This window comes from Eulemur rufifrons, chromosome 9 (assembly GCF_041146395.1).
Source record: "Eulemur rufifrons isolate Redbay chromosome 9, OSU_ERuf_1, whole genome shotgun sequence".
Lineage (NCBI taxonomy): Eukaryota > Metazoa > Chordata > Mammalia > Primates > Lemuridae > Eulemur > Eulemur rufifrons.
Window position 1 is genome coordinate 13,422,169 of NC_090991.1, and position 27,762 is coordinate 13,449,930.

The 27,762-nt window shown below is 56.9% G+C and overlaps 1 protein-coding gene across 1 annotated transcript; it reads left to right on the forward strand.

Moving 5' to 3' along the window:
- Positions 1 to 26,595, forward strand: CAMKK1 (calcium/calmodulin dependent protein kinase kinase 1). The gene is made up of 16 exons (XM_069483450.1): positions 1 to 58; positions 6,764 to 7,165; positions 8,297 to 8,344; positions 8,731 to 8,784; positions 9,154 to 9,205; positions 9,439 to 9,572; positions 10,017 to 10,053; positions 10,870 to 10,891; positions 12,135 to 12,223; positions 15,672 to 15,871; positions 17,645 to 17,698; positions 18,463 to 18,536; positions 20,215 to 20,302; positions 20,504 to 20,632; positions 22,591 to 22,691; positions 24,715 to 26,595. The coding sequence occupies exons 2-16, from the start codon at positions 6,806 to 6,808 to the stop codon at positions 24,785 to 24,787; spliced, it is 1,515 nt and encodes a 504-aa protein (XP_069339551.1). The 5' UTR covers positions 1 to 58; positions 6,764 to 6,805; the 3' UTR covers positions 24,788 to 26,595.
- The last annotated feature ends 1,167 nt before the right edge of the window (positions 26,596 to 27,762 follow it).

The window sequence follows — 27,762 nt, forward strand, 5'->3', positions numbered from 1 at the left end:
GCCGCGGGAGCGAGCCTGGCCTCCCGCCCGGCCTCGGAGACTGTCGCCTGGCGCTCAGGTAGGGGTCTGCCGGGAGGGGTCTGGTGCGGAGAGCGGGGGGCCAATGCCTGAACATCTGCCCCGAACCTTCAGGGGTGAGGGGTGGGCTGCGAGGCCGCATCTACGAGGGAAGCCGGGACCTTGTCTGCGGGGGGATCCTTCCCCTTCTGTCTATGGGGCCAGGTCTGCGGGGTGCCTCTCCGAGCCAGCTTCCGTCTGCGCCGGCAGCTGGGACCGCGTTTTTGCGGGCGCCCCGCCATCTGCGTCCCCGGCTCTTGTCTGCAGGACTGCAACCGTACCGGGTGCACTCTCCACCCCGCCCCAGCTCTTGGCGAAGGTCGTGTCTATGCGGAGTGGGCCCAGACCGGTGCACCCACGTGTGGATCTCCGCGGAGTGCTCCTCCCACGGCCCTCCCGAGAGTCTTCCTTCAAGAGCTGGGGGGGGGTGGGTGGGTGATGAATGGGACGGATGCGGCGTGCGGCTTTAGCTGCGCAGTCTTCCCCTGACTGGGGGCGGGGAGGGGGGCGGTGGAGGCGGGCGCTGCGGCTTCTGGGGCGGGGTAGGCGCAGGACTGGTGGCTCGGAGAGTGCACACGTGCGCGGGGACCTGTGTGTGGTGTTTGGAGGCGGGTGTGCGTGTGTCACGTGGACACAGGAGTGTGCCTGTGTGTGTGAGGGGGTGCGTTACAGGATGGAGTGGTGTGTGAGGGCGGGTCACGCGGACATGGGCGTGCGCCTGTCAGGGAGGGGTGTGTGCTCCTGTCTTGAGGGTGTTACAGAGATGACACAGGTCACAGGACTGAGCTTTGGTGGGTGCCCACAGGGCTGAGGTCTGCCAAGTGGGCACAGGAGTGTGGGAGAAGCATACAGCTTGTGTCCTTGACGATCCCAGGGAACAGGCAATGGCCTCCCCAAGCCCTGCCCTCCCTCATCCAGTACATACAGATTGAGCACCCACTGTGTGCCAACCTCTGTCCTAGGCCCACACGTTCTGGGGACCCTCTGCCTTCTCCTTGGTCTCCTGCCCTCAGTCCTCACAGCAGCCAGAGAAGTCGTTTTAAACCTCATCCAACCGAATCACTCCCCTGCTCAAAACCACCTCTGCCTTTGGAGGCTTCCTGGTCTCTGTCCAGGAAGTCTCCCCCACCCCCAAGCCCTGAGTCCCAGCTAGTAAACCACTCTGTTATGCACAGTGTGAACTTCCATCCTCTTGCAATGGTCCTACTGAGTGGTCAAAAAGGACCTGAAATGCCACCTCCTCCAGGAAGCCAGCCCTGAAGCCAGCATAGGGATTGACTGGGCCTTCTCTCCTACCAAGGATGGTAACTCCTTGTGCCACTTGGGTACCTCTCCACTCCAGCCACATCAGCCTCCTTGTGTTCCTCTAACAGAGCAAGCACTCTGCCACCTCACGGTGTTTGCGCTTGCTGGTCCCATTGCCTGAAGTGCTCTTCCCCAGATGTCTACACTGCCTGCTCCCTTACTTCCTTCAGATGTCTGCTCACATCCTACCTCTGAAAGGCCTTCCTGAACCACACTGAGTCAGTAGCATCCCCCAGCCGCTTACTGTTGATCCAGCTTACACGCTGTATTTTTTTTCGTAGCGCACACCACTTGACATACTGCATATTAATTGCTGGATTTCTTATTCATTGCTTCTTGCTTCCACTAGAAATGAACCTGTATGAGAGCAGGGACTTTGTCTTTTTGGTTTACTTCTTTATCTCGCGGCACCTAGCATGATGCCTAGCATGTGTTTGATGAATATTTATTGCATGAATGAGTGACTCTGGATTTGCATCCGAGGAGTCTGTGTCCCTGGCTGCTCTCCAGCCTGTGAGCCCCCAGTCTGAGGCTAGGTCTCCTGCTCCTCTGTCCCCCAGATTCCAAGTTCCTGGAAAGCCAGGTCTAAGAGAACTATGGCCATATTTGCATGTTAGAAATCCTCCCTCTAGCAACTGGTGTGGAGGATGGGGTAGGGAGGGGAGGAGGTGGGGTGGAGGCAGTGGGAAAGGAAAGTGGAAGTAAGAATCTAAACTTTTTAAGGGGCTCAACTTGGTGGGCTCACCCAGCCAGCAGTGGGTAGATCAGGGAGGGCCCTCAGAGGGGGCGGTGTCTGAGCTGTCCTCCAGGCAGCAAAGGAGAGGGAGGTGTGTTCCTGGCAGAAGGCACAGCTTGTACAAAGGCCTGGCAGCAGAACAGAGTCTGCAGTTTGGGAAGCTGTGAAGAGTGTGGTGTGTCTGGAGTGGAGAGTAAGTGTGGGGTGGCGGGGAGCAGGGACGGGTGAGAAGGAGAGGGTAAGTGTTAAGGAGGGTGCCTGGATCTCGGGCCTGGGTCTGGCAAGAGCTGGAGGGTGTGGTACCCATGTCTGTGATGGGGACAGAGGAGGAAGAGCAGAGTTGGGGGAAGATGCTGAGTTGAATTTGGGCCCCGTGGGATCTGAGCTGCTCAGGAACAGAGAGGGGCAGGAGGCAGCTCGCTGGAAGAGTTGGGCTGGAGGCACAGACCTGATGTGGACGATGAGGAGGAGCAAAGGGAAAGGATGAAGCCCGGAGACCATCAGCCTCCAGGGGTGGGCCGAGAGAATGCGCTGAGGGTAGCTGTGCTGAGTCAGGCACAGAGCCCACCTCGGTGCTCGGGGGCTCTCCAGGGATGGTGGGAGGGGGCGTCCTCGCAGCAGGCGTCTTCAAGCATGACTTGGCACCAGACGCCTGGGCCTCCCTCAAGGGGACTGAGTCATCCTAGGCAGGGGCGGGAGCTGCGGAGGGCACCCGTTGCCAGGGACATCCAGACACTTGTCAGGAACATAAACACAGCTCCAGTGAGGCGGCCCAGGGATGTCCGGACCAGCTTCTGTGTCTGGCCTGGGTGGCCACCACCTCCCTGTGGCTTTCCCTTCCGGACAGCCTCCCGGTCAGGGCCACTCATCCTATCTGCCTGGCCAGTAGCTGGTCCCCTGCCTCACCTGGCGCTGGGGTCCACAGCAGCCTTCCAGAACTCAGACTGAGGCTTGACCGGTGTTAAAGTCTTCCCAGGCAGGGCTGCTTGAACCAGTGTGGAAGACAGCAGGGGCGACCTGATCTGTCCTGCTCTGGGCCTCCAGTGAGGGACGCAGGTGGATAGGGCATGTCCTGAGGAGGAGGAGACCAGGCCAAGTGGCATCCAGAGCCAGGGGCCTGCATCCCCAGGAGTGGCCAGACACATGGGGTGGGGCACAGCCTGAGGGAGGCGGATGTGCCAGGCCATCCTGGAGCCAGGGGGGCTCTGTCCCGGGGCCTTCTAGATGCAGACACATCCCAGCCCCACAATGCTCTGGCACACACCGCTTCTGTGTCCACAGTCTCATTCACTTCTCCCCATAGCCCTGAACTGGCAGGATGGTGGCCATCTGTCCCATTCACACATGAGGAAACTGAGGCTCCAAGAGGCTCAGTGACTTGTGCAAGGCAGCAAAGCACTGTCTGGGAGGACAGTGTTGGAGTAGCATTTTCCAGTGAGGGAGGGCCTGAGTCTGGCCATTCTTGGCCACAGGACTAGGCCAGTCCTTGGGAAGCTCCCATAAGAGTCCTTGCTGTGCCCTGGGTCCAGGTCCCAGCCTGTCTGTCCATCTTTCTGTTTGCCCACGTGGCCCCTAGTTACCCACTGAGTCAGTTTATACAAAGGGTCTACTGAGGCCTCAGCTTGGGAAAGGTCTTGAAAGACCCCTTGGGGACACACAGTCCAGCCCAACAGGCAGCCCCAGGCGTCTGGGATCAGGCTCCCGTGGGCCCCAGGGCACAGGCCCCCACCCCCATCCTGGGGCCCATGTGCATGCAGACCTACCAGCTTCCAAGTGCACACGAGCGCACCTGTACACACACACCAACCACACTGAGATTTTTGTCTCCATGCAGATGCGCTCCTGTGTGTGGACCCACAGCACACACAGACACACGCCGTCTCCCCAGGCCCACAGCTCAGCTCACACGCACTGTCTCATGCGTGGATGCATGCCCTCACACGCACGGCTTCGGGCGCCAGGCCCTGTCGCCCGGACACGCGGCAGGAACCTCGGGCCTCCCTGGGCCGCCTCCCTCACAGACGTGCTTAGTCACCTGAATTTGATCCAGGCGGGAGGGAGGGATGGAGGGCCTGACGTCAGCTCTCACAGCCGCCTTCCGCCCGCCCGCGCATCCATCTGGGCCACAGCGTGTCCCAGGCAATCACAACAGCAGCACAACAACAACTCCCTTTCGCGGAGCTTCCAGAGTGGCAGGTCCTGCTCTGCGTCCCTTATGGGCATCCACTCCTTCACCCCTCAGACGCCTGGGGAGGGCTGTTAGCCCCATTTTGCAGATGAGGAAAACCCAAGGCACAGAGGCAGAGTCACCTGCCCAGGGACTCACAGCCAGGAAGGGGCGCAGCCTGGCCGCGGAGACTCAGAGCCTGGGCGCTAAACCAGGTAACAGGGCCCCAGGCTGGAACAGGAAGCCGCCTGCTCTGTGTGATCCCAGGCCCAGCCGCCCCTGCTGGGCCTCACTTTCCCGATCTGAGAAAGGAGGGAAGGGAGCTAGAGACTGAAGGAGGATGGCCTCTTGCTGGGATGGCAACCTCAGGGAAATCATATGCAAATTTTATGGGCCCCCGGCAGCCTGTGGCTTCTGCCTGTGGGAGCTCTAAGTCCCTTGGCCCCTGCCTGGGACCAAAGAGTGGGAGCTCCTGACTGGTTCATTCCCTGATGTGGACTGGGGCCTGAAGCTTGTTGGGGTCCCCTCTCTGAGGCTGCGCTCTCATCCGTCTAGTGGGGACAGGGCTGTAATGATCACTATGGCAACCACTCATTTATTCTACAAATATTTATCGAGCTCCTATTATGTGCCAGGCACTGCTGAAGACACTGATGATTCGGAGACAAGGTAGACAAGAGCCCTCAGCTCACGGAGCTTATATTCCAGTGGGAGAAACAAGGCCTACAGAGTGAAGGGAGGGGCAGCAGTGTGGGCCACCTACTAAGAGGAGCCTGGCCTGGCTCTGAGGGCTCCTGTCAGCCTTGGCTTCCTCCTTCCTGCGAGTGGTCTGGTTTCCAAAGCCTCCCTGAAGCTCCAACCCCACTCACTGTCCCCTCTTACCTCCTCCAGGGAGGCCTCCCTGATGTTCCAGCCTCACCAACCCCCCTCAGTCCTCTAGGCCCAGCCTCCGTGCCTTTTCCTGCTGCCAGTCTGGATGCCCTTCCCTCTTCCTTTCCACACATCAGCGTCAGCTCCACTGCCTCCAGGCTTCCACTCACTCAGCATACCGTGTGCCAGGCACAGGGGGTCTGGACAACACCCGTACCGTACCCACAATCTACCTCCTAACTTTGCTGTGGGTCTGGGAAATCTGGGAAGATGTGGCATCCACAGCACAGATGGGGAGACTGAGTCTCAGAGCCTGGAAGGAGCTTGCCTAGGGTAGGCCGGTGGGCAGGACTGGAAACCCGCCCAGGCTCCTCTGTGGCCAGTGGACTGCAGCCAGCCCTGCCTCTTTGACATCTGTCAAAGCAAGGGGATGTGGGAACGAGGGGTAAGACAGGCTCGACACTCCATGAGGCCCATGTTCTCAAAGTCACCGTATGAGTATAGAGGAAGTTACCGCCACACAGGAAGGACAGAGGGTCAGGAGTCCACTCACTTCCTTTTCCTGAGAAATGGCTGAGTCTAGCCTAGGAAAGGAGGAGGGGACATCAGGCTGGGGTGGGGCCAATGGACAGCCTGGGGCAGAGGTGGGGTCCCAGTCTGAGTGTCAGGGTTGGGGGGGGGCAGTTGGGGTGTAGCCCAGGGTCATGGCTGAAGGTGAGGGTGGGGGCTGAGGCTGACTTGGGGCTCAGACTGCAGTAGGTCCAGGGTAGGCTTGAGGCCAGGCCAGGGGCAGTATCTCAGCCTGAGCAAATGTAGCAAACAGTGTGGCCACATGAACAAACTGGAAGGAAAAACCAGGAGAGAAAAGGAATGACCTTTTAGTGCAATGAAGTCTTGCTTGACAGCCACCAAAGCAGCAGTCCCCTCTAAATGACCCTGTCCTGGGCTGGAAGCTCTGCTGCGGAAGGGAAGGCAGTAATAGGAGACTTGCCCTATGGCCCTGGAGATGGCGAGAGGAGATGGGAGCACTGGAGCCCCGGGGAAGTCTTCCTGGAAGCAGGGAGAGGGATGGGATAGGCAGTTGAAGTATCAGGGAGGCCTTCCTGGAGGAGGCAGGTGGGCTGCAGCATCAGGGAGGCCTCTGCAATACCGGTGCCCTGCTCAGCTTCCAGGAGGCAGCATTGGAATGCTCTGCTGTCAAGAGGTGGGGCTTGTGAGTCACTGGGCTGCATGCCGTTGGAGACTGAGTTGACCCTAGACTCTGCCCCTCCCAGTGCTGCTGGGTCTTCTGCCCCTGTCTGTCTGTCCTGACTCCAGAGTATCCAATTCTCTCTGCTTCCCTGTGGAGCCGGTGGGCAGGAGTGACTGTGCCTGTTTTGCAGGTAGGGATACTGAGGTCTGGAGGGCTGGCATGCAGCACAGCCAGACTGGTTCCTGGAATTCACTCAGTTAGCAGGGACAGGCCTGAGGTTGGGTGCTGGCAGCCCAGGCAGAGGGAACAGCCAGGGCAAAGGCACGGAGGTGGGACCCAGAGGCTTGTGGCTCCAGGGGGAGAAGGGCTTAGGCCTCCTTACCCTGTAGCCAGCCTGACAGCCAGGAGTGAAGCCTTCTCTGCTCTCTTTTCTCAGGTTCCCAACAAGGCTGCACAGACAACCCCCTGAGCTGAGGCAATGGAGGGGGGCCCAGCCGTCTGCTGCCAGGACCCTCGAGCAGAGCTGGTAGAACGGGTGGCAGCCATCGACGTGGCCCACTTGGAAGAGGCGGATGGTGGCCCAGAGCCTGCCAGGAACGGTGTGGACCCTCCGCCACGGGCCAGAGCTGCTTCTGTGATCCCTGGCAGCGCTTCAAGACCGCCCCCAGCCCGGCCCAGCCTCTCAGCTAGGAAGTTCTCCCTGCAGGAGCGGCCAGCAGGAAGCTGCCTGGAGGCCCAGGCTGGGCCTTATGCCACGGGGCCTACCAGCCACATCTCCCCACGGGCCTGGCGGAGGCCCACCATAGAGTCCCACCACGTGGCCATCTCGGACGCAGAGGTTGGTGGGGCAGAGCTAGGGGTTGCTTGTGAGCCATTCGGTAGGCCTCAGTGAAGACTCTTTTCTGCCCTCATCTGTGCCACACAACCATCTACCTTTGGTTTGTATACCCTCAGAGCTGGGGAGCTCACTACCTAACAGTGTGGCCTCTTCTCACCCAGTGGAACTCCAGCTGAGCAAAAGGCTGCCTCCTATAGTCCCGCCATTCCCACCCCCCAGGCCCAGGAAATAGGTCTCTGCCTTGTCCCCTAAGAAGCCCTCTTACAGCCTGGGCAGCATAGCGAGACCCCCCCATTTCTACAAAAAATTAGAAAATTAGCTGAGTGTGGTGGTGCATGCCTGTAGGCCTAGCCACTTGGGAGGCTGAGGCAGGAGGATCATTTGAGCCTGGGAGTTGGAGGTTTCAGTGGGCTGTGATCCTGTCACTGTACTCCGGTCTGGGCAACTGTGAGGCCCTCAAAAAAAAAAAAAAGAAAGTCCTCTTAGAGATCTGAAGATAGATGATATGTCTCCCTGCCCCTAGGTCTTCCCCAGTGTGAGCCCCTCACCTCTAATCCTGTCCCTTAGACTCTGCTCTGACTCAGAAGCAGCCAACGTGCTTCCAGCCTCTGGGCTCCTGCTGGCCTTGTCCTTGCCGCTTAGATCTGAAAGTGAACTTGGATCCCACGCAATCTACAGATTTCAGAGGCTGAGCTTTTTGTGGCTGAATCAAGGCACTCAGTCTCTGTCCCCAGGGCTCCATGTCCCCAAGTCTTTCTTGTCCTTGCAGTCTAGACCTCCTCATCCAACTGCTTCTGGAAATATCGCTCCTCGGTTTCTCACAGATTGGGGCCTCTCAGACCCCAGAATCCAGGCAGGAATTAGTGCATTTTCCCTTCACTACTTCCCAGGGAGCAGAGCATAGCCATGGCTTCATCATTCATTTTTTCAAACACTATCCAAGTCTTCTCATCACTTAGGATGGTGATGGCGCCACCAACTTCCCCATCCAAACTCAAAAGGTTGGTGAGACCAAGGGGTCTGGGAATGAGTGGCCTGGCGCCAGGATTGGGCCCTGAACAGGCCCCTGAGGTGGGCGCAGTGCAGCCTCTGGATCAAGCTCTGCCTGATTCGGCCCTCCTTCCCCCGCAGGACTGCGTGCAGCTGAACCAGTACAAGCTGCAGAGTGAGATTGGCAAGGTAGGACTGGGGCAGGCCAAGAGCAGTGGGGGCTTCAGGACCCTCTTCCTGGCTCTGTTCCTTCTCCTCTGTGGGTGGGAATGTAAGATGTGAAGCAGAGCCAGGGTGGAGATGAACCCCGATTCTTGACCCCCCAAGGCTCTTGGTGGATGACAAGGAGGGACTGAGGGGGGCCTGGAGCTGTGCTGAGCAAAGCAGGGCAGTTACCAGGGCGCAGGAATCCCCTCCCCATCTGCCTCCAACTTATGTGCATAAGCCAGCTGGTGGTGGGAGGCGGAGATGGGGTGCAGGAGGAGGGACCAGAGCTCTTCGTGCTCCCCTTTTCCTGAGCTAGTCCTGGGAGGGGTTGTCCTGTCCAGGCGGGGCTGACCAGTGCCTATCTGCAGGGTGCTTACGGCGTGGTGAGGCTGGCCTACAACGAAAGTGAAGACAGACACTATGTGAGTCTGGGGATATGGGGAAGTGTTGCCCACACCAGGCTCTAGAAGCCTGGGGGTGGGGCAGAAGTTGTGCTGGGGAGATAGAGGACAGGGCTTTCTCTGAAGAGAGTGAGCTCCCTGTACTTAGGGGGTGTGCAAAAGGAATGAGCCTCCTGACCCTGGGGATATGCAAGCAGAGGCTTGTTGGGGGAATAGGGTAAAGGCCTAGACTCAGATATGGCCATCTCCTAACCCAGCTTATTCTGGGCCGAATCCTCGGTTTGTGGCAGACGTCCAGTGTGCCTTTCTGGACCTCAGTTTACATGTAACCAGCCTGTTTTAGCCCCTGGTGGCTGCACACAAGTGATATTTCTGTCCCTCACTCCTTAGGCAATGAAAGTTCTTTCCAAAAAGAAGTTACTGAAGCAGTATGGCTTTCCACGTATGTATCTATCTGGTCCTGTCCTCGGGAGCTCCTAGCCTGGAGGGTCAGAGGAGGAGAGGACCTCAGTTCCTAGCTAGTTTTGGTTAGGAATGGGGGTGGGGAGACAATGTCAATAAAGGCCTGGGGATAGAATGTGCTTGGTGGGTTGGGACAATACTCTCGCTTGAGGCTGGTCCATGGTGAGGCCCAGCCACCTGGAACAGAGGCTTGACTCCCCTTCCTGGTTACAGGTCGCCCTCCCCCGAGAGGGTCTCAGGCTGCCCAGGGAGGACCAGCCAAGCAGCTGCTGCCCCTGGAGCGGGTGTACCAGGAGATTGCCATCCTGAAGAAGCTGGACCATGTGAACGTGGTCAAACTGATTGAGGTAGGAGGTAGTGGTGAGCAGGGGGGAATCAGCCTGAGTCCTGTGTGCTGGGGGGCAGATGTGGCTGGGCTGAGGCCTCTGAGAGCAGGGCCAGACTTGGGGTGGGTCTGCAGGGACACCTCGGGGGTCAGTCCAGGGTGGTCAGGGATGTTCTCAAGTTCCCATTGAGGGTGAAGGGCTGCCCAAGAGGCAAGAAGTGAGCCCCTCGTCACAGCAAGCAGGAAGAAGGGTTGGATGCCATGTAATGGGCCAGAATTAGGGGTCAGTGATTTCCGAGGCCCCATCTGTCTGACCCCTGTACAGTTCCTGCTTCACTGTCTGGGGTGGGTGCAGAGCATACTAGGGGTCCTGCAGCTGGCAAGGACAAGGAGGTCTGGGAGCCCCCACCCCCCACGACCCCGTGCCTCCTTAAGCCCCACCCCCACGTCTGCTCCCTCTAACCAGGTCCTGGACGACCCAGCTGAGGACAATCTCTATTTGGGTGAGTGACCCAGCTCATTCCTGTAGCAGCTCACCTAGGGCTGGTCCAAGGGCTCCTGGGGACACGCATGACCAGGTGGGCCGTGTGAATGCACTGACTCCGGGGGGCAGAGGAAAAACCCCATGCTCAAACCCTGGATTCCCCTGCCTAGCCCTGCCAAACCAGGCCCAGGATATCCAGTTAGATTCAACAAATATTCCCAATATTCCCTGATCAGAAAGACTGTGAATCAGCTCTGGGCTCTGCACCCAGGCAGATGCAGGAGGTGGGCTATCTCCTATAAAACAGAGATAATAATGGTATTTGTCTCATAGGTTTGATGTGAGCAGTAAATGAGTTATCCCATGCAAAACATTAGTTATTATCCTTGTTAATATTAATGTTATTATTTAAGTTCCTTGTGCCTGGTTTAGGGTTGGGTGTAGAAGAGGTCTCAGAAAATGGGGCAGAAAGAGAACTAGCTTAGGAATTAGAGGCCAGGGCTTTAGTCTCCACTCCCTACCCTACTTGCCTATCTGCTATGACCTTTAGGAAAATTTCTGCCCCTTCTCTGAGCCTCAGTTTCCCCCCCTGTGAAAGGGGTTTATGCTGATGCTGATGGTCCTCACCTAGCACCTGGGGAGCAGATGAGGCAGGTCCATAGCAGACCCCACTTTCATGCATTTATTTCCTCTGACATCCTGGGTTCCCTGTCCTGTCCTCCCTCCAGTATGCCTGCATGCCTGTCCCCTCTCCTACCCTCCAGAACAGGGAGGGACCTTGGCATTGGCTGCTTTGCCAGCTAGCTACACCTTACCTTCTTGTCTTTTCTTTCAGTGTTTGACCTCCTGAGAAAGGGGTGAGTTCCCCGTCCTGATCAGGCAGGTCAATTCTTATCCAGGTCTTCCTTTCCCTCCCTGTGTCCCCTGCCCAAGGGTCAGCTACTCTAGGAGAAATCAGAGACCTAGGCCCTTCCCTTGGGGGGCTGTGGTCTTGGGGATAAAGAAGAGACCAAGAGGACCACCCCTTGAAGGCTGGTGGAGGTCAGTGAGGCTGGAATAGTCAGCGAGGCCTCTGGAAGAGGGGGTGGGTTTTGAACTAGGCCTTGAAGAACTGGGAAGAAGATTTGGATGGAGGAGAAGTGGAAGAAATGAGTGTTTTTAGGCAAAATTCTAGAGGTGGGACTCAAATCTTACTTGTATTCAAATCACAAAGGGTTCTTTCAGCTTTACAAGCCTTGAATTGAGTGGGTGGGACTCCTCCATTTGCTCCATTTATGAAAGAGAAAGCTGAGGATCAGAGAGAGTAAGTGGCTTGCTCAAGGTCACACAGCAAGTCACTGATAGAGCCTAGGGTCTAACACATGTCTTTCCTGTATGATTTTTCAGGGTATTTACAGAACAGCTGGCATGGGATGGTGGGCACAGGGCTGGGTAGTTGGGGACCCTCACTGCCAAGGGCTTGAATGCAGGCTGTGGCTTGTATCTCTGCCTGGGGGGCTTCCTAAGACCAATTTGGGGAAGGGAACAAGGAGTGAGTCGTGTCCCTTTAAGATTCAGGGGCTTTCAAACGTTTTGGACTGTATTCAAAACATGAAATATATGTTTATATTGCAATCCATATCTGTAACTGAAATCAAAGTTCTACAACAGTATATATCTTTTTAACATGTCATACGTTCTGATATATTCTACTTCATTAGGGAAAAAAAAGCAGTTGCCACCGACTAAGTTGATTTCATCACCCCCTGTTGGATCTGGATCCACAGTTTGAAAAACTGCTCTAAGTGGCATCTTTGCAATTGTTTGATTATAGATAATAAAGAACTTAGAAGAAGGAATACCAAGCCAGGCAGAAATTAAGATAAAGCTGATTTGAAATTATAGTGATTGAAATGGGATATTTATGTCCTCGTGTGTTTTACAATTTTCATTATATGGGAGAAAAAGCTAATATCTTGGGTTCTAGGGACCCATGTGCGCATAGGGTTCCCAGGATGTCCCCAAGGGCCTGAACCGCCCAGCCCTGTTCCCCTTCACCTGTGCCCACCTTTTCTCATCCTGATTCCCGCTGAACACCCCTCCCCCCATCCTTCTCCATAGACCCGTCATGGAAGTGCCCTGCGACAAGCCCTTCCCCGAGGAGCAAGCTCGCCTCTACCTGCGGGACATCATCCTGGGCCTCGAGTATCGTGAGTCAAGGGCTGCGTGCCCGCTGGGCTGAGGCTGGGGCATCTGGGAGCCGCCGGACTCTGCAGGCTCGGAGCCGTCCTGAGCGGATCTGTCAATCAGATGCAGTGGGGGCGGGGCATGGGCCTGCAGGCGGGGCCCCAGGCCTTTGAAGCGGGATGGGGGTGGCGGCAGGTTTCACTGGGCATGCGCCGGGTCCTTCGCTGGTGGGGGTGGTGCTGGTCTCTGCCACCACGTTGGTGCGCGCCTTGGGCCTTCTGTCTGTATCTTTCCTCCGCTTTCTTAGCCAAGCATGGCCTCTGCACAGGGCCTCGAGAGATGTGGGAAGGAAAGGATTTATGTCCAGCTGCTCCGGGTAGAGTGCCCTGGCATGGGGCCCCGTGGATGATGGCAGGGGGCGTTCAACCGTGAAGGGCCCTAGGGTGATGAGAGCTCAGGAGAGCAGATGTTAGTTAGCTTAGCCGCTATCTCTGGAATTCATTTACTTATTCTCTCATTCATTTCATTCATTCACTTCATTCATTTGTGGGTACCTACAAAGTGGCAGCTAGGGGCGGAGATGACCAAGACCCAGATTTGATCTCACTGCTTAGTGGGAGGGACAGAAAACTGAGCCGGCAGATAACACAGTGTGGTGCCTGCCAAAGCTGGGGAAGGACAGGAGCACCCGGGCCCGAGAAGGCTTCCTGGAAGAGGCTCCATGTGACTAGGGTCCTGAAGGATGGCTAGGAGTTCATTGGCCAGGTTTGGGGGGATGGGGCTGGGAGACGGTATGCAGGCAGAGAGGCACAGAGTGGGGCAGGGCATGTTCTATTTGAGTTTGGGGAGATGTTTAATCTGGTTGAAGCCTCCAGGGGGCGGGGCCAAGGTGGTTACTGAATGATGATGCCGAAACCCTGTCCCTGCCACAGTAAGAGGGCTGGGAATGCCTCCCCGGGGGATTGTCACAACTTCATCCCGTCAGCCTCAGTGTTGTGAGGCCGTGAGGGCTTTGAGCAGGGGGGCCTGTTGGGATTTACGCCTTAGAAAGCTCTGTCTGGCAGCTGTGTGGTGGCTGGATCTGAGAGTGTCATCGGAGGGTGAGAGACAGCCAGCTGGCCAGGGAGGAGGCTGTTTCTACAGCCCAAGTGACAGATGGTGAGGCCTGGATTAGGGCAGTGGCAGTGGGGAGGGGATGGGAAGGAGGTGGGAAGGCCAGCACAGGGGGACTGACTGGTCTGGGGAAAGGAGGGCCCCTAGACACCTACGGTGCTGGCCTGGGTTGGGGGCCAGGGGTGCCGCCCATCTCTCTAAAATCTTAGCTTGGTTTGTTGGGAGCGTATTCTTTCCCTGGGGAACAGGGCGGGGACCCAGCTGAGGTCTGACCTGCAGTAACAGGAACAAGACTGTCTTTATCCAGCTTGAGCCTCTTCTATGCTCTCAGATTAATACTCTCTTTACACATATGGGAAAACTGAGGCACACACAGGGGAGGGCTTGGGAGAAAGTCCCTACCAAAAGCCTAGAGGTGTGAGATGGGAAGGGGACATTTTACTCTCCGTATGGTCAGTGGCAGGCACAATCCTGTATTGGTGTGGCTCCACCCACTTCCTATTCTGGGCCCCTCTCCCCAGCTGGGGGCCTGCTGTCTGCCATCCACTGTCCTCCTCTAAACAAGCTGGTCTCATCTGGTTACTGGATAAAGCCTCATCAGGACCCAGCTAATCACAGTGAAGGGCTTCCCTGGAGTGGATCGGGTAGTGCTGGGGGCTGCCCAGGTGGACACGCAGAGGCATGGCCAGCTGAAGACCTGCCTCGTGAGTCTGGCCCCACGAACGGAGAGCTGCCCTGAGAGGGCTCCGTGTCAGGGCGGCCCAGACCTGGTTCTTAGTCCGTGGGGGCCAGTGCAGCAATGCAGGGGATGAGAAGCATCAGACCGGGAATGTATTTTAGAAGTGGAGCTCGTAGGACTTGCTGATGCATTGGGCGTGGGGTCTGAGAGGAGAAGTTGAGGATGATCCTGAGGTTTTTGGCAGTGCTGATCTGCCTCTAACTGAATGGGAAGGACTCTAGAGGAGCAGGGGTTTTCTGAGTTTTTTTGTTTGTTTTTGTTGGGGGAGGTGTTGCAGGCAGAGAAATCAATTTATCTGTCTACCTGTTTATCTACTTATCAAGATGTCTATTGGAAATCCACATGGATAAAGAGTCTGGAGTTCAGCGGGGAGGCTAGGGTTTGCGAGAAGAATTTGAGACCTCAGCTGGGCACAGAGGCTTACTCCTACGATCCTAGCACTCTGGGAGGCCGAGGGAGGATCGCTTGAGATCAGGAGTTCAAGACCAGCCTGAGCAATATAGTGAGACCCTAAAAATAGAAAAATTAGCCAGGCATGGTGGTGCACTCCTGTAGTCCCAGCTACTCAGGAGGCTGAGGCAGGAGGATCACTTGAGCCCAGGAGTTTGAGGCTGCAGTGAGTTATGATTGTACCACTGTACTCAGCCTGGGTGACAAAGTGAGACCCTATACAAAAAAAAAAAAAAAAAAAAAAAAAGAATTTGAGACCACTTTTTACTTTTGCCCTGTTGGGTGTGTGTCAGATTCCTTGTGTATGCCTGGCACATAGTAGGCCATCAATGAAGGGCCATTGGTACTGTGGTTAATGTGGTATGGCACTCACTTTCTTGGCCCCCAGCCTTCCTCTCCTCCTGCTCCTCTCTTCTCTCTCTTTCTATCTTCCCTCGTTTCCAACATCCTGGGGTCTGCTGGTACAGAGGAAGGAGGGAGTCCACAAGTACATGGCTGTGGGGTGGGATCAGTTTCTTGGTTGGGACATGTCTGGTCATCTCAGCCTGAGCTGCCCATCCCTTCCTGGCAATACTGGACCTAGGAAGCAGGGCGGGTTCCCAGCCTGCTAGAGATGGCCGACCCTCAGCCCAGCCACGTTCATCCTGGTGGTCCCAAGGCCTGGGGTGCCCTCCCTCCCTGAAACGCCATCAGCCCAGATCCCTAGGGCCGAGACAGTGCCTCTGTAGGGTACTGCAGTTCCCACAGTCCAACCCCCAGTCCCAGGGGCAGGGACATCCTTGACCAGGCTGGGTGGGGGACAGAACTGGGTAGGGTGGTGACAGGCTTTGGGCCTGCAGACAGCACTCACATGGGAGGGGCAGAGATGGCCTATGGAGAGCTCCCTTCCCCCAGTTTCCTCTGATCTCCCCCACCAGCAACCACCTTGTTTGTCATGGAGAGAGCACTGGACTTAGAGTCCAAAGACTCTTAAGATTCTAGTCCTGGCTCTGTTGCTAACAGCTTGGACTGCACTCGCATAGTGGAGCAGATGGCCCTGATGTCCTCTTCTGACACAGGAGTGTGCGTGGGCTGGGATGCCCTGGCTGGCTTCCCTGGCTGGGCAAGGGAGGTGTGCATTGCTGGGCATCTATCCCCTAGGCCAGCGCTCAAGCCGCCTCTCTCTGCAGTGCACTGCCAGAAGATCGTCCACAGAGACATCAAGCCCTCCAACCTGCTCCTGGGGGATGATGGGCACGTGAAGATTGCCGACTTCGGTGTCAGCAACCAGTTTGAGGGGAATGATGCTCAGCTGTCCAGCACGGCCGGGACCCCAGCATTCATGGCCCCCGAGGCCATTTCTGATTCTGGCCAGAGCTTCAGTGGGAAGGTGACTTCCAGACCCTGGGCCAGGTTGGGGTTCAGGTGGAGGGGTGGGACAGCTTGCGGCAGGGGCCTAGTTTCCAACCTGAGCATGCCAAGGTCCTTGTTTCTAGGCCTCTAGGGAGTGACATATCTGCCTCTTGTTGGAGCCTGACAAACTCCCCACCTTTGGCCTTCCTTTGTTCTCCAGCAAAATGGCCCCAAATCTCCCCTGCAGGTATTTACTGCCAGTTGCTCTGTGCTGGGTTCTGAGCTGGGCTATGGAACAGGCAGAGTGACACCAGCCCTGCTTCCTGCCCTTCTGGATGGTGAAAAGGGCAGGAGAGCTTGTGTTTAGGGGGTGTTGGAGGCTCCTCAGATCTTGAACATGGCAGGCTTTGAACTTGGCCTTGAAGAGCAGGGAGGATCTGAGGAGGACGTAGAGCCTGGAGAATGTACAGGAGAACTGAGAGGGGGGCAGAGTGTGGAGGGCCTGGAAGTTTGGGCTTCCCTCTAAGCGACAGAGGCAGAGCGTTCCAAGCGAGCGGTTACCCGGGGCGGCGTGTTTCCGGGGTGCAACCCCCTTCTCGTCTGTGGAGCCAGCGCTGAGTGCCCACCGCACCCTGCCGGGGAGGGTGGTTGTAAAAAAAATCCCATGTATCTTTTTACCCAGATTCACCAATTATCAACATTTTGTCCTATTTGCTTTTTTATCATCTCTATTTATATGTATTCATATTATATCTTTCTGAGCCATTCGGAAGTTAAGTTGGAGACATTATACCCTTTGTTACTCGATACATTTTTTTTTAGTGGACATTTCCTTAGAACAAGGATGTTCTGTTCCATAACCTCAGTGCAATGATCAAAATCAGGAAATTTACCATTGATAAGACTGACATAATCTACAAACTTTATTTAAGCTTCATCAGTTGTCCCAATAATGTCCTTTTTCTTTTTCTGGCCCCGGATCCAATCCAGGGTCACTTGCCACATTCACTCGTCTTGTCTCTTTGGTGTCCTTTAATCTGGGAGAATTCCTCACCTTTCTTTATCTTTCCTGACCTTGGCATTTTTGAAGAGAACAAGGCTGTTACTTTGCAGAATGTTGTCGGTTTGCATTTGTCTGGTGTTCCCTGGTTGGATTCAGTTGATGCATCTGGGGCAGGAATACGTAGGTGGAGATTTGAGAATCACTCATGAAAGAGAGAAAGTGCACAGCAGGAGGAGGGATGGGGTCCTGGGGGCGGGGGATGGAGAGAGCAGGTTAGCAGCCAGAGTGTGGCGGAGCCCGATGGTGCCTGGGAGCCTTGAGCAGTTGTGGCACCCGCATGGGATGAGGGAGTGGACAGGGCCTCTGTGTGGGCAGGGGCTGCTTCCCGTGTCAGGAAAGGTGGATTGTGAGGAGGCAGGAAGAGCCCCTGAAGCCAGAGCTGGTTTGTGAGTGTAAGTTTAATACATACCATCATTCCTGCAGTACATCCGTGTCATGGTGGCGGCAAATGTGACCCTGTGGATAAAGGGGGCTTTGCACTTGTTGAGTTGGAGACATATCTGGTTTGGGTCTATCCCAAGGAGACTCAGACCCTTGGAGAGAGGGGACCTGTTCTGGTCATCCCTGTGTCCCCAGTGCTCAGCACAGGGCCTGGCATGGAGCACGCACCTGGGAGTGTTTGTTGAGTGAATCACATGACTGAAGAAGGAGGTTCTCCACAGGGCCTCCCCCACAACCCACCGGAGCTGGCTGGGCAGGGAGCGGCTATGCCAGTTGGGGGACTGATGTGAGCATGTTTCTTTCTAGGCCCTGGACGTGTGGGCCACTGGAGTCACACTGTACTGCTTTGTGTACGGGAAGGTGAGTGCTGGGGAGGCCAGCAGAGCTGCGGCAGGCCCAGACCCCAGACCATGAGCTGGACCCAGTGAGCCAGGCACGGGTGACAGATGCAGGCCCTTCTTTTGTGTCCACTTCCTTTGGAAGGTGGCTTTTGAAAGAGCCCACCTGGCTCAGAGAAGGCTGAGGGAGAAGAGGCTTTTTCTGTTTTTCTCTGATCCCCTTGGGAGGGATCCATGTGGCGTCTCAGGACAGCAGACATCCAAGGGGTGGTGCAGATGGTGATGTGGGCCCCTCTCCAGCCAGAATGTCCTTGTCCCTCACCCCTTGGTGCCATTCATTCATCCATCTGTGCAGTCACTCAATTGACATTCAACACATCATCCTTTACCCCTACCCTGGGTCAGGCTGGACCTTGGGGACATCCAACACTGACATGACTGAGATTCTCTGTCTGCAAGTGCTCCTACTCTAGTGACTGCAGGAGGGAATCTCAGGGAACATGTTTCCAAACTCCAGGCCCTGGGAGTGGAGGCCTGGCTGCAGGTGGCTGGAATGCCAGCGGGTACACCCAGCCTCATAGTTCCCTCAGTGACTCATTCATTCTGCCAGTGTTTGTTGAGCACCTGTGGTGTGCCAGGCCCTGAACAAGCTAGTCGAGGTTCTTCCGGCCTATTGGGGGGCCCAGAGCTGCTCCCCACCCCTGGCTCCCCAGGGGATGAGGGCTGGTCCCCCAGCACGGGTCGGGGCCCTGGGCCCACATCCTTTGTGTGCCTCTGCCCCCACAGTGCCCGTTCATCGATGACTACATCCTGGCCCTGCACAGGAAGATCAAGAATGAGGCTGTGGTGTTTCCTGAGGAGTGAGTTCCCACCTGGGGGACTGATGGGGCTACCACCCCCTCCTGGGGAGGAGGGTCCTGAATTTTAGGAGAGCTTTTGCCCTTTGAAGACCCCACCCCAGCCTGCAGACCTGGGGGAGGGGGTGCTGCTCCCTGGGAAGGGCCCCGGCGCAGGTGGCGGGGTGGGACTGTGGAACCGGGGTCTCTGAGATGTCATCGTACAGATGGGAACTCCAAGACCCAGAGTTGGGCGCGATGACCCCAGGCCACTCATCCAGACCCCTCCTTCACTGCAGGCCTACATGGCGTCGGTGGCACCAGCCCCACGCAGCCCCTGGACTCCAGGGAACTTCCACGTGTCCCATGCAGGGTGGGGGGACCTTCAGGGTGCCAGCGTGCTTCCCATTTCACAGAGGGAAAGGTGGACACTCGCAGGAGAGCTGTCAGTGGGGCTGGGATGTGAGACCACTCTCTCCTCCCTGCTCCTCCCATTGTGACTGGGGTCTCTGGGCCCAGGGAGACTGTCTGGGAGGGTCCCTGCTCACACATGCTGCTTCTGCGCCAGCCTGGGCTCCTGGCTCCTCATTTCCCAAGGCCCTCCACCCTCTGCTCAAGGACTAGAGCAGGTCAGAAACCAGAATGGGACTTGTCCTCAATGACTCCGGCTGTCTCGTGCCCACTTCCTGTCTGGTCCCCTCGCCCTGTTGAGTCTACCTCTTACCTGTCTCTGGATCTGTTGCCACTTGTACCCCCTGCCCCCTGCAGGCGTCAGGCCTTCCCCCCAGAGTGGGCCAGCTGCCTCCTCTCTGGCCTCCCTCCAGCCAACATGATCTGACTGTATCTCCTGCGGAAAGTTCACCCGAGGCTTCCCACAGCCCTGGCCCTGGCATTCCAGGACTCTGGGTTCTGTCACCCGCTCGTCTGCCGGCACAGCAGTCCCTTCCCCAAGCCCCAGCCAACTGGCTTCCGTTTCCTACCTATCCTTTGATTTCCTGTCGCTGTGCCTTTCTTCCTGCTGTCCCCCTGCCAGGGATAGCTTTCTCCCCAGTGCAAGAGTTGTAAAAGGAATGGAGCATCTAAGACAGCAGAGGGACCAAAGTCAGCTGTCCCCGGGGGTGGGGGGGGGGTTCCTCGCCGACAGGCCTGGATGCGTGGGCTGCCCGTTTGGGCAGAAACAGTCCGGTTGACATGGGCTGATTGTGCTGCTTTCCCCTGAGTCTCCCATCCCTGCTTGTGCCCTGCCGGGTGGCACTGTACCAACCTGCTGACCTCTCCGGGCCTGTTTCCTCCTCTGTCAAACGAGAGAGGATCTTTCCTGGCCACCTCCCAGGTGCAGGAAGGATAAGATGGTTCAATGGGAGTGAAGGTCCCTGGTGTCCCATAAAGCAACTCTACTCAAAGCATTCACACCATCGCCACCCAGGGGGGAGTCCTGCACCCACGGAACTCCGTTTGTGTTTGTGGCTCCTGCCCTGCTGGGAGGCTTCACCTCCTACTCAGGGAAGGATATCTACGTACTTGTTCTGAAACTCCCTCCTGGCCTGGCACCTTAGGGATGTCCCTCCTGCTCTCTGGAACTCCGTCCTCCCCTCTGAGGATGAGGGGCGGTGTGTCTCTGGTCGCAGGGCGGGGAGGAGAGGTGGGCAGGGAGGGCCTCGTCAGCAAGCTCACCCTCAGCTCCTTCCTTCTCCGTCTCTAGGCCGGAGGTCAGCGAGGAGCTCAAGGACCTAATTCTCAAGATGCTGGACAAGAATCCCGAAACAAGAATTGGGGTGCCAGACATCAAGGTGGGGGAACTGGAGGTCTTGGGTTGGACTGGGACACAGAAAACAGGCCCGTTTCCCCTGCTGTAGAGACCTACCCCAGGACGTGTGTGTATCGGGTTTGGGTTTTGGGTTTGCGAGGTCAATGCTGGAAGAATGCCTGGAGTCCCTTGCTGACTGTCTGCCCACGGCCCTAACCCCTCCCTGACCTCTCGGCCTCTGCAGTTGCACCCCTGGGTGACCAAGAATGGGGAGGAGCCCCTTCCCTCGGAGGAGGAGCACTGCAGCGTAGTGGAGGTGACCGAGGAGGAGGTGAAGAACTCCGTCCGGCTCATTCCCAGCTGGACCACAGTGGTAAGAGGGCAGGGAGAAGGCTCTCTTGTCCCGGCAGGGCCTGGGTGGGGCATGTGCACTGTCTGAGACTTGCTCTGTGCCTGGCCCTGTGCGGGGGACGGAGGGCTGCATGTCAGCCAGTCGTGATGCTGGGCCACTGGGGCCGCTATTCCTCTGGAGGCCCCTGATGAAGGAGGTCACGCCCTTCAGCCTCGTGGAGGAAGACCAGGAGAGTGAATGCTTTAAAGAAATGTGCGCCCTTGCTGAGTAGCAGCATTCACCACGACTGGAAGAGGCATTTCCTTCCTTCCAGACATTCATTGAACTCTGCTGTTGTCCAGGCACTGCACTGGGTGCCGAGGGCATAGCCCTGAACAGGCCCAGCCTCTGAATTGCAGAAGTGGCCCCAGAACCCACATGTCAGTGAAACAGCACCGTGTCTCCTTCTAGTCTCCCCTCGTCTTTCAGTTTGCTCATCTTCCTCCAGACATCTTCCATGTTGACAGTTGGAAGTTATTAATATAGTCCCCCGTGGCCATTTGGGGGACTTGGGGTACCTTTGCCCGAGCGTCACAGCGAGTCAGGGTAAGCACAAGGCCAGGAGAGAGTGCGGGGTCACTGCTGGTGGTGGGGTCTGGCTTTGCACTTCATCCCCCCGTGTGTCCGGGCCCAGCTAGGACCAGCTGACTAAATGCCTGCTCCGTTTGTACTTGGCTCTATGAGTGGCGTCCCAGGAACCAACCATTTCCCATAGGGGCCCCAGTGCCACTTCCCTGGTCTTAGCCACCGTCAACTCTCTCCCAGACGACTAGAGTAGCCTCCCAAGTTGTCCTCTGCTTCCACCCTAGCCTCAAGTCAATGCTCAACTCAGTGGCCAGGATGGTCCTGGGGACATGAGCTTGTCCCCTCTCAGCTCAGACCCTGCTCACTCACTCAGGCTCCTGTGTCCCCGGCTGCAAGTAAAACCCACAGCCCGTGCTGCCCTGCATGACCCTCCCACCACACGCTCGGCTGCAGCCACGTACCCCAGAGTGGCTGCCCTGGAGCCCTGGGACTTCTCCCTCTGCCTGGGAGCTCCTCCCCAGACGTCCGCACTACTCACTTCCTCACTCCCTTCAGGTCCTCACTCCGCAGTCACCTCCTCAGAGCAGGGAGCCTTCCCTGGCCCCTTCTCCACAATGTCAGCCTCCCTCCCCGGTGTCACACCTTATCCCCTTCCCTTGTTTTACTTTTTTCTCTTTAGCCCTTACCACTAACATATTGTATATTTCACTGATTTGTCTTCCTTATTAATTGCTTGTCCCCCACCTAGAATTTAAACTTCACAATGGCAAGAATTTCATCTCAGTGGGCCCCGGTGTTTAGAATAGTGTCCAGCTGGCACATGTGTTGACAGAATGGACGGATGGATGGATGAGTGAGTGAGTGAGCAAGTGAAAGGACGAGTGCACTAGTGGCTCCATGCACGTGTGTGTGAGTTGACATGGGACTGTCCTCGTTGCGGAGAAGGGACAAAGGCAGAGAGCCAGTGTGCGGCAGCTGCTCCCCTCCTGGAAGCCCCCACTGGTTTGGTCATCGCTGCCACTGGCAGCCCCCCAGGCCTCCTGCGCTGCCCAGCACAGCCTCTCCTCCGTGCCGTCCTTCCTTCCATAGCTAGAGGGTGTTTCCAGTGGCACTTCCAGCCCTGTCCCTCCTCACGCTTTCAGTTTGGTGTTGCAGACCCTTCATGGTCTGGTCCTAGCCTCAACTCCCATGGGCTGGGTGGCACCGGGCTCCTTGCCGTTCCATGAGTCCACCCCTGGCAGCCACCCCTCTGTGCTATTGCTTCTGTCATGTCCTATGCCGATTGAAATGGGACCCTCAGTGGGGCCCACCTGGCAGCTGCCCTCTACGGAGTCAGAGTGGGGGCTGCATGCGAGCTGCCTCACCTATCTGGGAGCCTGGGGCCCGTGTTCCTCATGCTGACGTGTCCTCCCCAGATCCTGGTGAAGTCCATGCTGAGGAAGCGTTCCTTTGGGAACCCGTTTGAGCCCCAAGCACGGAGGGAAGAGCGATCCATGTCCGCTCCGGGAAACCTGATGTAAGTACTGGTGGGCCGGGCCCTGCTGGGTGCACCCTGGCAGGCCGAGCCCAGAGCCAGGGCCCTTGGCTGGTCTCAGAGTTGGCCCTGTTTGCACCTCGGTCCTCAAGGCTAGTTAGGGCCGGACGGGACCTTCGTGGCCAGCATCCCCTCACTCACAGACTTCTAGAGATGAGGGGCTCACTCAGCCCCTCCATGGGACAGGAAGACCTGTCTTCTCCTGGAAGCTTGACATTGTCACACTCTCCCGCTGCGTCCAGCTCGGTCCTCTGGGGCTCACATCTGTGTCCTCTCAACCGATGGCAGCCTGGCAGAGGTTTGCAGACGGGCTGGTGTCGGCTCCTTGCAGGAGGTTGGTGTGGAGGGAGGGGCACCCGTGCTGACTGCGCCTGGCCCGGGGGACAGTGCTGCCTGCAGCCGTTGCTGAGGCCACATGCCCTGTCAGCACTTCGTGAACACCTGTCCCACGACACGTGTGGACAGGCTGGCCGGCCTGGGGAGAGGAACCCCCACGTGCAGAAGGCTCCCTGCTGTGAACCATGCCTGTGGGTTCACTACCTCCTGGAAGAGGCTAGAAAATCAGTTCCCCAAACCTCTGTGGCCTCGTCCTCAGCTCTTCCACCTTATTCTGCCACAATAAAAGTCAGTTTGGGATGCCAACGAGGCCGGCTGGAGTTTGTATGCAGACCTGCAGAGAGAAAATCCTGAGGTCCTGAGCCAGAATGCAGTCCTGGGACAGTGGTCACCTTCCTTTGGCCCGTGACGGGCACTGCAGGGAGGAGGGCTAGCGGGAGTGGTGCCCCCAGAGAGGTGAATGCTGGGCTGTCCAGGTAGCCCGGCCTCTCGGGAAGGAGAGCTTCCGCCGTGCCGTGCAGGCCCCGGATGGCGGTTCTGTGCGAGGCCTCCTTCCTGGAAGTGGGCCTTTCAGAGGCCGTCACGGTGGACGTGCTGGTGTCTGCTCCTGCTCCTGCTCCTGCCAGAGGTTGTGTGCACTCAGGGATGTCTCCGTAATGAGGTGTGGGGCCTGGGAGAGGCCTGACAGGCCCGAGCCGCAGTTTCCCATCTCTTCAGTGAGGTGGTTGGGTTTGGGGAGGGAGCTCCCTGAGCTCATCTAGATCGGTAGGCCCCTGATGCTGGAATTGCACTTAGCAGAGGGGGAACATGTATAATCTGACATCCAAATGGGGCCACTTTTGAGTGTGAACAGGGAAGCTATCAATAATCATGCCAGGACAACAGAAGAATCAGGACTCTGCCAAGCAAACCCGGATGCCTGGTCCCTCGAGCTCAGGAGCCGGTGGCCCAGCGCCCCCTAGTGGTGGGATAAGCCGGTCACAGGATAAAGACCTCTAGCGCCTCGTTTGTGCCCCGCAAACTGATTGTGAGAGGACTGGGCTTAATACTTTCCAGTTATAAAATTCTACAGTCCCGTGGCCCAAGTTTGATTTTGAAAGCAGGTTTAACTTCATCATGGAGTCCCAGTATTTGTCCTTATAGACTCTGTTTTTAATACTTTGGGATAATTGTTGAAGCTCTGTAGTAGAGTTAAGTGGGATGGGTCCTTTGTTTGAGATATCAAAACCCATTCATTGGTTATTTTATAAAGAGACATCTTGGTGCGTGGGGGGAATCAGATACAGATATCTGCTAAATATGTAACAGAATCCCGAGACTGCGGTAGACTCTGCCCTGTGAACAGGCAGAGGAAATGCAAAACGAAAGCCCCTGTACCCAGCCAGGTTGGCTGGCGGAGGTCAGCACCGAAGGCCCTTGAGCTGGCCGAGACCCTGAGGATGAGGGGACTCAGCCGGGCCAGATCACGGGAGGCTGCGGAGGCCTGAACCGCAGGAGGGTGCGGGCAGCGGCCAGGATGCAGGGAGGCCACACGGAGGCCAGGCTTGGGGAAGTGGGCGAGGGGATGTGAGAGATGGTGGGCTTCAAATGTCTGTGAGTGTGTTTGAGTGTCCCCCGAGTGCACGTTGTGAGCCCTGCGGTCACTCTGTCCCTGGTGTCCCCTGAACAGGAAAGAAGGATATGGTGAAGGGGGCAAGAGCCCAGAGCTCCCTGGTGTCCAGGAAGACGAGGCTGCGTCCTGAGCCCCTGCATGCGCCCAGGGCCGCCCGGCAGCACACTCATCCCGCGCCTCCAGAGGCCCACTGCCCTCATGCGACAGCTGCCCCCGCGGGCAGGGGGCTAGGGACCGCGGCCCCTCTCCCGGCCACCTCCCCCCGTCGTGCTGCATGACCTCCACGCACGCACGTCCAGGGACAGGATTGGAATATATGTCATTTGGGGTTTGGGGGGCAGGGCTCCCACAAGGCCTTCCTTCTTGTCCTGGCTCTCCCTGGCCCGACCCATTCTGTGGGAAAACCAGGCGCCCGTGGAGCCCCAGAAACCCCACCCAGCTGGTTGGCAAGGCCCAGGGCAGAAGGCAGGAGACCAAGATGCTCACTGCAACTGGAGAGACCTCCACGGGGGGCTGGGCAGGCCTGGCTTAGCTGCCACACGCACACGGAGGGGGGTACCCTGCCACTCAGGGTACACAGAACGCTAGTATAGAGGCTCTGACCCCTCGATGTATTCCTGGGCCTCACTGGGGAGAGGGTCAGTATTGGAGAATTCAGATCACTTTTTTGTTATCTTTTACTTTTGTTTTTAACCTGGGGGTAGCGGGGAGGATCTCTACTTGGGAACATCTCATGAGCTTCCCTACAGCTTTGGGGGGTCCTCAGCACACCCTACCATTATCTGGCAGCCAAGTGGACTGGAGTGAACACCTGGATTGTGTTTTGCATTTGGTGCCATCTGGAAAATGGGCTGAACTGAATCAAGGTCTGAGCAAAGACCTGAGCCAGGGGCACCGCAGCTTCCCTGTCCGTCTCACACCCTCCCTGCATGGCTCCCCAGAGCTCAGGCTGCAGAAGAGATAGCAGGGGCTGGCATCAACCCAGGGCCATGGACGCGTAGGTCTGTGGCCTTGCACGTGCCGGAATAACTGGAATCTACTTCCTGATCCTACACTGGCCTACCCGGAAGCTGCCCTCATGTTCCCACAATGAAGGACAAACTGCCCAGGTTGGAGGCATTGCTTGACACAGAACCCTGCAGGGGTATGCACCCTGGCAGGTGGCCTCCTTGCCAACTGCCTCGCCCCAGGACAGTCAGCAGTCAGCCCGCTGAGAGCAGGAGTGCTGGAGCACGGATGTGGACATGGCTCTGCTGGAGCAGACTGCATCTTCTCTCCGAGATCAGTGTCTGGCTGGCCGGCTTGGCGTTTGCTGACCAAATGCTCACAGAGGTGGACCCCCCGCAGATGGAAATAACACAGGACTCACATACCTCTGGAAACATGGGCTAAAGGATTTCAGCACGTGTGTGGGTGTCACGTCGTAGGAGGGCTTGTTTGGAGAGGGAGGCTGGGCTGAGGGAGGGCCCACGTCCCGCCGCATCTCTGTGCCTGTGGGTGTACGTCGCGCCTCCACGCACACATGCGTGTGCGTGCCCATCTGCTGCACACAGCACACTCGCATGTCTTGCACCAGTACATGCATTTGTAATATAGTTTCTATGTCTATTTAAGGCCAGGAGCAGAATGCGGCCCGTTGTCAATGGGTCCACATTTCTCCCTGGCTTCTCTGCACTAAGGCAGTACGGTCCAGGGCTTAAAAAATAACTCGGTACTGTTTTTAAGAACACTTTTATAGAGTTCATGGAAGGCATTCAGCATCTCTGGGAGCTCCTGGTTTCAGGGGCTACGTCGATTGGACCCACCCTTGGAAAGCTCAGAGGTGGGCCCAGCTTCACCACCATGTCAGTGCCCATCACTCAGGGTTTTGGTTGGCATCAGTGTTTTTGAATGTAGCACAAGTGATGAACAAACTCCATAAGAGTGTTTTAAAAATTAACTTCCCAGGAAGTGAGTTAAAAACAATAAAAGCCCTTTCTTGAGTTAAAAAAAAAAAAAAAAAAAGGCTTTGTGTGTATATTTCCCGCATGTGGCATGTGTTCTTTCTCACCGGCTGGACCAGCTGGCTTTCCTGGCTTTTCTGGAAGGGTGTGAGGCACCCTTGCGGGAGGTGAGAGGGCAGAAGGGATGGCTCAGGAGGGGGAGTCCAGGATGCAACTCAAACCCCTGGGTGGGTCCTACGGTCCCTCCTTGGGAAGGACGGGGTGTCTGGGAGCCAGCGGAGCACCCACAAGGGCACCTACCTGCCTGTTTCACAGGGGCTCAGGAAGGCCGAGGTCTGGTCCAGGTAAGAGCTGTCACCACTCCTCATGGGGCAGAGGTCTCCATGGGGCCTCAGAGGAATGTCTGTGACACAGGCCCAGTGTCCTCCCTGTGCCCCCTTAGCCTTGGGCACTGGTACAGGCCTTCAGGACCCTGAACCCCTCCAGGGCCATGATGAAAAGAGTCATCGTTGAGGTCAGACAGCCTTCAGCTTGAATCCAAGCTTTGCTACTTAATAATTGTGTGACCTTTGGCAAGTCACTGGAGGAGCTCAGTTTCCTTATTGGTATAATTTGAATAATGGCACCTCCTTCGTGGGGTCGGAATGGAAAAAATACACTGTGTTTTCCTCTGCTCTCATGGCACGACTATCGACACAGAAGACTACCGTGGTCAGGTGTGTGGGGGGTCGTTCCCCACACACAACAAGCGGTCAGTTCTGCAGCAGACACCAGCTGGGTGTCCTCCAATCCAATTTTAGCACTTTCTACCTGATTATGGTGTCAGATCCCCAGGGTGAGGGCTCAGTCCCCAAGACTGCCCCCACTTCAGACACCAGTCACAAGTCGAGGCCTCTGGAACTTCTGACCAGCTTTGAGTTGGGGATCCCATGACCCCCTCCTTGGGTCAGACTAATGTGCTAGAGGCCTGGTGCCTCTCAGAGATGCCTTGGGACTCTGGATCTCATGGACCCTTTGCCTGGTCTCTGCCTCCTCCTAGCCTATGTGGTCTCAGCCTGGGGGAGAGGAGGGAAGGGTGGCCAGGGCCACTGAGGGTTCCAACTTTCCCAGGGAGACACCCCAGACACACTGGGACCCATATAAACACTCCTCAGGTTACGGA